The 11566-nt window shown below is 35.5% G+C and overlaps 1 protein-coding gene across 4 annotated transcripts in view; it reads left to right on the top strand.

Moving 5' to 3' along the window:
- GRB14 (growth factor receptor bound protein 14) overlaps nt 1-11566 on the top strand; it is a 59378-nt gene that overhangs the window by 41476 nt on the left and 6336 nt on the right. For 3 of the 4 annotated variants that reach the window (XM_018072696.1, XM_008930993.3, XM_018072697.2), the window contains 7 exons: nt 4542-4679; nt 5745-5855; nt 6046-6141; nt 6713-6793; nt 9002-9118; nt 9217-9274; nt 9366-9453. In XM_018072696.1, the coding sequence (XP_017928185.1) occupies nt 4542-4679; nt 5745-5855; nt 6046-6141; nt 6713-6793; nt 9002-9118; nt 9217-9274; nt 9366-9453 (689 nt within the window). The remainder of the gene's footprint in view (nt 1-4541; nt 4680-5744; nt 5856-6045; nt 6142-6712; nt 6794-9001; nt 9119-9216; nt 9275-9365; nt 9454-11566) is intronic. The other variant, XM_018072695.1, reaches the window with a different exon arrangement.

The raw sequence follows: 11566 nt of genomic DNA, 5'->3' as shown, positions 1-11566 counted from the left end.
TTAAGGTAGAAGGAAAAGAAACAGAAATTACATTTTTTTAAAAATCAATATAGTAAAGTCTACCTTAGCATCCACCAGTAAATGAAAAACATTTTAGAGAACTAATTCTCAAAGGATTTCTCTGTATTAAATAGTTGTATCCATATAAAAGTGAATGTTAATCAAGAGGTTAAGATTATCCCAAATGTAGTAAAAAATGTTGCAAATTAAATTTGACACACACTAGAATCTGAAAGTCATTTTTACAAACCTACATAAGATCTTTGTAATTTCAAAAGTGCTGCATATCTACTGAAAATTGGTCCACTTTTGCTACCTAAACAACAAATAGATTTTGCAGTCTACCATAAACATTTCATTTAGAAAATCCTGTCCCCTATATTAATAGAACTTAATATTTTTTGCTCTCAAATATAATTTGGTAGTTTGAAAAAAAATAATAAAGACTTTTGTAAGGGAACTGTTTGCCATATACTCTTGCACAGAACATGTGCAGAGCTTGTGGGTAAGATTAAGAATCATTCTAAATATATCTAGTTACTTGCCATTTTGATAGCTTGAAAAATATGTTGCAAACTCTCCTCTGTTGCTCTTTGATGTTGTATTGTATGTTTAATTGTATTTCATCAAATAAAACTTAGTAGGCACAAAGTAGAGAATACCTCAGTGAATTGTGCAGCCTTTGTGCACGTTTCAGCAGAAGCTGTTGGGTAAATTGTTTACAGTGAGTCACTATTTCCTTGGAAACTCTCATTAAGACAAGTTAATGGGCTTGCATTATTATTTGTGATGTGCTTAGTCAAGTATCAAGAGAGACATTAGTTTTAACAACTCAATGCTTACAAGTGATTAAAAAATCACTTCTGATACTATTACAGCTTTTTGTGGATTGAGCTGTAAGCAAGTAAAATGTTTTTTCGTATGTTTTTCTTGACTTTCACTGAAAGTGAAAGAGTGAGTATTTTGGCTGATGACTTTAAATCAGGGCATCTTTGTAGAACAGAGCCACAAAACCAAAAAGAAATTCACCTGTCTCTTATCCATTTAGCATGTGCTAAGTAAAAATACTAGGTCTGGGATATACTGAATGTCTGTGTATCCCAAAGAGAGAGCTTTAATCGCTGCTGTGAAGATCTTTAGCCTAAGAAAGAAGTGTGTCGCTGTATTGATTACAGTATAGCTGCTCTGAGACACAACACTCTGCACATGTCTAGTGCTAGGCAATATGGATCATTTGGAACTTGCTTCAGGTTATTTTTGCAAATTGGATGCTTTAAAATATGTCAAAAAATGAATATAGTATGAAGATTTTAAGATTATTATTAAGAACCAAGCTTTAATGTCTTCAATCGCTCTGCCATATAAAGTCTCTCTTTCCCTGGCTAGTTTCTCACCTGACTCCACCATTCCAGTCTTTAGGCCGAAATAGCCATGCTCTGAATTTCAGTCCCTTATCAATCTCCTGGATGTTGTTTTAATCTACCTGTTGCCTTTCTCCATCTTCCGCTGTAGGTTTTGTTGGCCTTTCTCCTGGTTTAAACTCCTCAGGTTGACTGAGGTCTCTAGGAGACAATACTGAGAATCAGAATAAGAATCAGTTCTTCACTAGAATTACGTGGTGCTCCCAAAATTTCTCAGCAGGTTGAGGGTAAAATCCAGCTCATTCCCAGTAGCATTGGTCTGGATTGTGGCCAGCCATCTCACATCTGTGAAGAAATCAGTCATCGAATTCAACTTGAGTCACAAAGTCTTAGGATAATGATGGCTTCTTTAACTCTTTAAAATACTTTGTAAATGCTCAAGAAGCATCCACCTTAGCAAATGTTTCTGTTGCTGCAACCATTCTCTCCTTGAAAACATTGAAGATGCAGACAAATAAGTTGTGTTGTTAGAAGTGCAGCTCTCAATCTTTATTGCATTCAGTGACGTGTGATTTCTGCGGTTTATATTATTATATTCATCTGACCCACTGCAATGTTTTATCTGTTCTGTTGTTTTTTCACTTTCTGATTGATTTCATATATTATTTGTTTAGGGTTTTTTTGCAAAAAAAAAAAAAAGACATTTGCTTTGTTTTGTGTTCAGATTGGTTTTAAATTAGTTGGTTTTACAGCTAATCAAATGGTAATCAAGTCCTTGGTGCTGTCATATATTAGTATCTGAAAGATATGGTGGCATTTGACACCACTCTACAGATCATGTTATATATTTCAGTGTGTGAGGAAGAGAGTGCAAGGAGTGCAAGTTTATTTCTGCATATTGTGTGACCACTAATCCCTGTCTGCAGTATACCATCATTTAACTCTCCCCTTTTCTTCAAGTATTGGCGACTTTTCTTGTTTTTGTCCTATTCCAATTACCTCTTATCTGCATAAACAGGGATTCGTTCCCTTCTGTTGTAAACTTGCATGTACCTTCACTAAAAAGCCAAAACAACAAACCAAAACAGCCACAAAAAACCTGACCAAAACCAACCTGCAACAAAAGAACCTTAAGGAAGGTATCTTTTCTACTATCGTTCATTTTTGGCATTTATTACAGACATTCAGTTCTCACTCTGAAATATTTTTACTGCTCATCTTTCTGACAGTTAATGGTTTCGACTACATCTTGTTCATGTTCTATTTTCTCACACAGTCCTCAGATGTCTTGGAAAGGAAAAGATGGATTTAGGATTGCCTTTTTCCTAGCATTATTACTACTTTATTTTAATTGATAGCTTGGGTACAACAGTGACTGTTGAAGCTTAGCATTGTATTGCTCCTCGACTTTGGTCTGCTGAGTAAGAAGAGTGTTTTTCATGACAGAATTTCTGATTTGAAGCTCTTATGGCAGGAATCCTGGGGAAGACACTTGTGCAGGCAGGAAGCCAACCACTCCTTTCAGCTTCAGCAGAGATATTAAAGCCTAAAAAGATGCTCTTTTGTTTTTTGCATACATTGACTCGTTTAGATTATCCTAAAGCTTCCATTTGACTTTGTTTGTGGATTTTATACTTTTTCGATTCAGCCTTTATATTCCCCACCAGTGAACCTGTTAATATGTGGCAAATGGGAAGATTAACAGGCTGGAACGCCTACCAAGACCTACCCGTCTGCTTCAATATGGCTAAAATAGCTTAAACTACATTTGCAGACAGCTGTGTGCCAGCAGCACATGTAGATAGATGTACCTATTTTTGCTGTAATTTAACTATTTGGGTGAATAGCAGTGGAGCTGCTCATAGCACATTCCTGGTTGTGGGCTAGGGCACTCCCCTGGCCAGTGGAGCCTGCCTGTGGTACTGCATTGACACCAGCTCAGGTTGGTCTGCAGGTGGTACAGTCATGCATTTCACTACAAGGTAGGAAAACAATAAACGTCAAAGAAACCTTATGTAGCTTGGTTGGAGTGCATTATTTAGTGGCCAGAGAACTTGTCGTACTTCCAAAATCATGTTCACTTTTTCATTCTGCTGCAGTCCGGTACTGGCCAGTCTGTCTCTTGCCTTGTAATCTGTTGCTTCATTCCTCAGATCAGATTTTCTGGAAATGGCAGTGGATAGGAAGAAAATTCAGCCCTGAAAGCTGCAGATATCAAACAGAAAACCCTTTGATCCCTACCTCTATGTAAGCCTAGATAGTATTTGTGATACCACAGGCCAGCTTGGGGCAAGGTTCTTTGAAGACCTTGGTAGTAACACAGATTGCTTTGCATATTTATGGAAATTGAAGAATTCTGGGTTAATATGCTTAGAATCGTATTTCTGAGTAGTTTTATTGGAAGAAGAGTGATAAAAATGAATGCATTATAAGGAATTAGAATGAAGTTAACTAGCTTGGTTGCTAGCTTTTAGTGGGTACTTTTGCAGACTGAGTAGAACTGTTCTAAGCCTCAGCAAGATAACAGCTGTGTTGCACTCTGGTTGAAATGGCTGAAGAGAAGCCACTGAGTATCTTGAGTAGAGGCAGGACCTGTCTTGGGGACTGGCCCAGTCTCTCTGGTTTTGGTTCAGCTACAGCACTAACTTAAGTACCACTTCAGGTGTTGAGCCCTTTACTGTCTCCTTTTGAAAATGCTAATATCTGCCTGACCTGCATGGATTTTTGATTCAGAGTTTGTGGTTTGCTTGTTGAATAATTTTAACTCAAGATAAGTTCTCTGATTTGTAACATGGGGCTGGGGGAGGGATGTATTTTTTTTCTTCTGTTGGTAGCATTGATTAGCAGTTTTATATAAATAGGGTCTGAGGCATGGGATCAGTACTTCTTACACTGGTTTTGTTGCTGAAGTTAACATATTGCAGAAGTAATGCTCTCATTTCAAACCATATGTTCCATATAAATATGTAACTTGCTTAGCATACCTTGGAGTTGTGTAACATTCTACATGCTTTAAATCAGAGGTACTGCTAATGGGATTAGATGCAATCATAACTGAATTACTGTGGTGTGATAGTGTATTTAGGGGTTTATTCCCCTTAGTCCTGTGTGAGTATGTTAATGAAACAGAAAGCTGGTTTCAGATGAAAAGAAAAATGGATGTCTGATATTTTCTTTCAGATGTTCCTAAGCTCCAGCACATATCCTGAGATTCATGGTTATTTGCATGCAAAGGAGCAGGGGAAAAAATCGTGGAAAAAAATGTATTTTCTTTTAAGAAGATCTGGCCTTTATTTTTCCACTAAAGGTACTTCTAAGGTAAGGGAGGAAGAAAAAAGAGAGAGTGAGAACTATGAGGTCAGAGCAAAGATATATGTATTTATCATTTGTTGTAAGAAGAAAAAATATTTATAACCAAATAACTTATAGTAATTAAAAAAAAAAGAAAAAATAAATCTGTTTATTATGGACAAAATATAGAGAGATATTGAGATATAAAATTGGGAAAGTGTTGTCTTAGAAACTGTACTTTCTTTTTGCCTGACAAGTTTGCTTCATTCTGGTTAATATTTTTCCAATCAGTTGAGTACCCTTTTAAAATGAATTTTCAAATACCAGTTAAAATTCTGAAGTACAAGTAGATGCTCTGAGAAGTAGATATAGTACTTCATTATCTAAATTTAGAAATTTTATAGGATGACTTTGGGATTGCTAAGAATTTGTCACTAGACAGTTTTTCATTCTACTAGTTCAAATTTTTGATGGTGGTACTTTAAACCGTATCATATTAAACACTGGAGTCGAGACACCTTTTTTAAGTAGCTGAACTACTTAAAACAACGTTTTTTCTTGTTCTGAATTTGCTGTAATTAACTGCCAGAGTATTCATTGAGCTGTTTTTGAATCCTTCAGCAAATGTCTTTTGTTTGCTTCCTTAAGATAATTAGCCTTAGCTGGTAGAGATAATGTTTAGGAATAGTACTGGGCAATAGTTATTACAGTATGTTGTTTTTCAGATCATGAAAGTATATTTTATTTTGATTTTTGAAATGCATATTGCTCTCAAGATTCGACTCCTAATCTAATATTATTATGCCTTGAATTTAGTGGAAGTTTCCCCCAAAATTATATAATTTGTAGTTTGGTTTTTTTCCCTCTCTAGAAGAATAAACTCTTTAAGTAGTTTGGTTTTCTTTTTTTTTTTTCTCTGCATGATAAAATTAATATTGAGTTGCCTCTTTCTAGATTTCATGATGTCACAGTTAAAACTGCAGTATGTAAGACTGTATTTTGGAACAGAATAACTACTTACTCTTCTGAGTTTCTTGTCTAGAGAGACTGGCTAAAAGTAGTCTAACTGTATTACATTACTTTTCTTTTCAGGAGCCAAGGCATCTGCAGTTTTTCTGTGAATTCAGCAATAGTGATATGTACATGTCTTTAACAGGCAAAAAGATTTCTGGAGCACCAACAAACTATGGATTCTGCTTTAAGGTACAAACTTATTATTCTGATACATATTAAAGCAAGCCACAGTTTTTAGGTAAGCTTAAATTTCTTTAAGATTTTTGAAAACAATATTCAGCTGTCTTTTATAAAATAGGAGAATTAGTGGCTTTTATTTCAACAGGTATTATCTTCAAGATATGCATTAATGCTAAAAAAATGTGCTGTGGCCTTCTAGCCTAACAAATCAGGAGGAACCAGAGACCTGAAACAGCTCTGTGCAGATGATGAACAAAGTAGGACCTGCTGGATGACAGCAATTAGGTTGCTTAAGGTAATTTTTCTGTGTGAGTTAACTTGTTGAAGTTTAGTGTGTGATATTTTGATGCTGTGCAGTAGAGAAGTAATATAATTTTAGTTTTCCATGCAATAACAATATAAGCTTTGTACTCTGAAAGCTTATTTTTATTTATCCCAAGGAACAGAGAGACCAAATTGCCGGGGGGATTGTAGGGGATGAAATGATGCCTCAGTCCTGGAAATATTTAACATTAAGCGTATGCTTCTGTGTAACTATGTTGGATTCAGTGAGATTGTTGAGTAATATTGAACAAAGGGACAAGAATACAGAAGAAGGGAACTTTAGTGTTTTAAAAATGTGTCTGTGTTTGTGACAAAATAGGAATAGGTAAGTTGGCATGTTAAATGGGTATTATTTAATGCAGAATGTACATTTATAAAGGCAGGAGCAACAATGAGGATGTACACTTCCTTATCCTAGCAGCGTTTGTCCCTGGTTTCTAACGGTGAAGAAAAAAATGTGTTATCTTCTACATCTGAAAAAAAAGCTTAATTGGCTTAAGTTTATAATTTAAAATGCTAACCATGTTATTTTCTGGTTTTAGTATGGGATGCAGCTGTATCAGAATTACATGCAACCATATCAAGGTAGAAGTGGCTGCAGCCCTTTGAATTTAACACCTATGGTATGTCCCACAGTAGCTCCATGAATAAATACATGTTTCTGCAGTCATGCTGTTTTTAAGTAACTTGTGTCAGTTATACTACTGACCTGGTCCTTCAAAGTCTTGCATGTGCGAATGCTTGCTGAAATCTTTAGGGCTGTCAGGGTTGACTAGAGAGCTAATTGATTAATTTACTTACTTAATAGAAATTGGGTAGTTCAGAGCAATTAAAAGGCTTTTCCCCTTTGTCAAATCTCCTGCTGTCAAAAAGAATGGAAAGAGGATTTTGAAAAAAAAGCAGCAGAACTACAAATGCATTTAAAGAGAAGTGTTTAAGGTTACACATGCTGTAAATGATGAATAAACAACTTGTAAAAAATTCTCTTCAACATACTTCGTATTTAATTTTTTTTTTTTAAATATAAAATATTAAGTACTCGAGATGAATTTCAGGTGGTGTAATACTGATTGGACTTCAGAGTAAGATCATAATTTGGTAGGACTGGGTTATAGAGAAAAAACAGCCTGTGTGTCCATCTCCTCAGTCAGATGGAATTGTCCTTTTCTTTAATATCTTATGTTATCCCAGTTCTTTAAGAGTCATTTGATTTCAGACTTTTTCATGGATGATTTATATCCCTTTTGGTTCTTTTTTTTGGCTAAATTGGATAAAAATTGCTTGTTGCAGGGACCTGTGACAATGATTTTATGGTGGATTTTTTTTTTAGTTTTTATTATAGTTCTTGCTGGTAAAATGCATAAAACCCTCATTTGCTATTACAGACATTCACAAAAATAGTTTTCAGTAGTATTGCTAATAAGCATGGCTTCAGAATTGTGCTTAATATGCTGACTGTGTCTTTACTTTCTGTTCTGTGAAGCTGTTGCAGTTGGCAGCTGTGCTCTTACAGTGGATCTGGGAGCCATTACTGATTCTCTCCTCTTACACTGTTGTGTGCATTTAGCTCCCATAGCTTCTAACAGAGGCAGAATATAAGCCCTGTTAACAATGGCACTGCTTTTCTACTTGTGTATAATTCACAAATTAAACAGCATATTGAATAAACTTGGGGATTAAGTGCACACACTAATGAACATGCTTCAGAAGGGAGCCACTTCCATGTTTCACATTCCTCAATAACTCTCAACCACGTCAGCTACGAAGAGTTCCCTCCACTTTGCTGGAGGCAAACATTTTCTCATATTTTATCCTTGTTTTTTTACTTTTGCAAAGTTCTTTACAGGTTACATTTACTCAGAGAGGCCTTAGTTAATCAGGAATTACAGACCTTAGTTAGAGTATCAGGAATTACCCTGAGCTACAGAATTGCTCTTCGATTTGTAGTCGTATTCATGCTTGTAACCAAGCAAGAACAAAACAGAGCTGCTTTGGTTTGGGACTGGGAAGTTTTGCTAACCCTACAGAAATCTGGGCCTCTTGTGTACAGATGTTACTTTAACTTGTAGAGTGCTAGAATGTTCTTTTAGCTATTAGATATTCCAATGCCTGCCAACATTTGAGCTGTTACAATTCATGTGAAACTTGATTTTGTAAACTTCAGTTTCTGAGAAACGTTTTGGTGATTTTTAGGACTGTTTTGTCAAACTTCAGTGTTTTTATTCTGTTGTCACTGAGAGAAAAAAACACAAGTTTTTTTTCATAACTGATGCTGTAGTTATTGAGTCTGTGATAGGAGTTAGAAGGGATGTATTAAAATAGAAGTTATACTCAATAGAAATTGCTGGTTTCAATGCTTAAATCTGGTAAAATCTGAGTGGAAGTTTAGATATCAAATATATAAATTTATGCCATTTATAATGAAATATTTTGAATCTTTTTAAATTTGATCATTATGTATAAGAATTTTATATTTTTTCTTCCTTTTCTGTTACTTGGACATCTGAATTACAGTTTCCTGACTTGCCTTGATGTGCAAAGGGCTAGTTACAGTTAAAAATATAAATAGAGTTTATGGTAAAGTGATGTATTTATCATCCATTGCAGTAATGCAAAAAGATGGTCTGTCCTGCCACATTGTAAAATTGAGCTTTGCAGCAGCATACTGGAATCACAAATGCTCCCTGGGGTAAAATGAGTTTGGCTCTGATGGGAAACACTGCTGATACTTGAAACATCACTTACAAAACATAGTGTTTTCTCAGAAGCTCGCTTTTAATGATAGATCTTGTAAAAAATGAGCAAACTAAATTTATTTTTCTTTGTTGCAGAGAAGCATTTCAGAAAATTCTTTAGTAGCAATGGATTTCTCAGGACACAGAAGCAGAATTATAGAAAATCCAACGGAAGCCCTTTCAGTTGCAGTTGAAGAAGGATTAGCATGGCGGGTATAAACACCTTTGCTTTATCAGAATAGTATTTTCTGATTTGCTTTTTTTTTAACAGAAAAGCTTTGAAATCATGTTTTTACTTCTCTCTTATACAGAGGAGAGGGTGTCTCCGACTCAACTCACATGGTAGTCCTATTGCCATGTCTGACATGGGTATGTGTGAGTTAATTTATTGCTAGAGAAATGCAGTAACTGGTTCTTTCAGTAAAAAGAGAATGTTTTTCACAGATCTTTATTTCTATAGCTATACACAGATCTCAGTCGTGGTTTCATCATAAAATCTCTAGAGAAGAGGCGCAGAGACTTATTTTGCAGCATGGACTTGTAGATGGGTAAGTTAATTCTTTACATGGCTTTTTTGAGACATGTTCCTAGTGAACAATTCCTTTTTATTGGAGAGGAGTTGGAAGAAGGAAAAGTTTGCACTAACCTAGTAGGAATAAAAATTCTTTTATATAGGGTTGTCTGGGGATCTGTTGCTTTCTATTTTATATCATTTGGAAGCAATAAAGTGGTGATCTAAGACTTCGATTCTGTCACTGACCGATTACTTATGTCCGCTCAGAGCCAAGCACTTGCGCTCTGTATTTGCACAGTATTCTCTGGGAACTGTCAACTTTGGCACTAGTGTCTTTTGTATCTCTTAGTGATGAAAGAATGAAAGCAAGCCTGAAAAGATTTATTCTGAGATAAACTGTGCTGGGACAGACGTTGAAAAAAAAGTATGCTTTTTCTCGTGAATTGACTAAAAATTGTATCCTCCTTTAATAGTAAAGAATAAACAATAGGATAAAGGCTTTTGTTTTTCTCTCATTTAAGTATTAATTTAAAAAAAATTACAGAGTAAGCAGGTATTCTATGTTCAAATCCTCCTGTTTCTCGTTCCTGTATTTTTGTCCTTACTCCTGTATTAAAAGTAAACTTGGACCTCCTTCATTCAGTGAGTAATTCCGTAAAACTCTGTTTCTTTGAGTCTGTTTCCAGTTAAGTACCTGGAACATCAGATTGCTTGTTAAATTCCTTCAGTTTTAGATTAAGTATTTTGTAATACTGTTTTCTACATCTACAGAAAGGGCTCCAGGGAAAAAAAATATGAAGGGAAGGAAAGGGGGAAAAACCCAGTCATACTCAGTGCAAGGATTGTTAATTGGTCTTCTGCTTTTGTATTTTTATTTATTATTTAATTTCAAGGGTCCTGTTTTTAGGCCTGGCTAATCATCCTGAAACCGATTCTGTACTCTGCATTTATTTTTGCATTTTTTACGTGGGAGGGACAGGACATGGGGTTGCATCCCCCATGTATTTCTCAGCAGGATGTCATTCCAGGCCTGCTAATCTTCCAGTGTATTTCTTACACAGTAGATGAAACCCAGGAGATTAGGCGAGTAAAGAGCAATGGTGTTTGAAATGAGCAAGTGAATACCTTGTTAGCATTAGTTTAGTACAGTGTTGTTTACATGATATTCTTGGCTTTATTCATAGTTATGCACTGTGCTTCTTGGGAAGGATGATACTCTTGTGAGGACTGTCTAGAATTGATTAGAACGTTGGTAGTATGAGCTCTCATATGCTGTCAGATACATATTCAGGAGTTACAATGAGGTAATGAATACATGATATCATGTGACTAATGCTGTGCTTTTTCATGGGCCGAAAATATGAATTATAAGCAGAAATACAGCCATTTCTGATGGGAATAATAAGACACTGTTCTGGGAGGGGAGGCAGGGAGAATAATCCCTCTTGAGCCTTTTAAGGTGATCACAAGCAAGGAGTTCTTGTGCATATATGACAGAGGTAGTAGGGCCTATGTAATACCACATGTACCAACAAATATGTTGTTTGTGATAGTTTATGGAAGATAAGGGGACTATTATATAAAGGATCTACAGTAGTCTCAGTATGTGGATAAATCAACAACAGAATTAAGGACAGCAACCATCTTAAGGCACTCTATGAAGGAATAAAGTTCTGTTCTGGTATAAAAACAACTTTCTTAAAGAAGCTTACATAGCAATATTGTAGATTTTGTATTTTACCCTCTAAAGGATGTTTGAAGACTTTTCAGTGATAAATGGTTAACAGGATTGCGAACTGATCAGCATCTGGTTGATGAATGGGATAACAGAATTACCAAAAGGCCAATGACAAAATGCAACTGGTCATTCAGAGAACTTTATTGGGGAGCAGCTGACTGGAGTCATCCAGCATGTCTAAAAACCTCCTGCCAGCCAACATTTCTAAGATTCTGTGAACTACAACCCTTTCTTCATAATAAAGTTTTTAAAGGTTCTTTGACAACTAAAGTAGGTCTATTGTGATAAGGTTAGAAAAGAGTAAAGATTTTTTTTATCTGAAGGAGAATAAATGTTGCTTATCTTTACTGTTAAGGAAAAAAGTAAGAAAATATACTTTAAAAGAACTGATGAGTGGGAACATAAATCC

Source organism: Manacus vitellinus, unplaced genomic scaffold (genome assembly GCF_001715985.3).
Source record: "Manacus vitellinus isolate BGI_N305 unplaced genomic scaffold, ASM171598v3 scaffold_22_pilon, whole genome shotgun sequence".
Taxonomy (NCBI): domain Eukaryota; kingdom Metazoa; phylum Chordata; class Aves; order Passeriformes; family Pipridae; genus Manacus; species Manacus vitellinus.
This window is presented reverse-complemented; position numbering and strand designations above follow the sequence as displayed.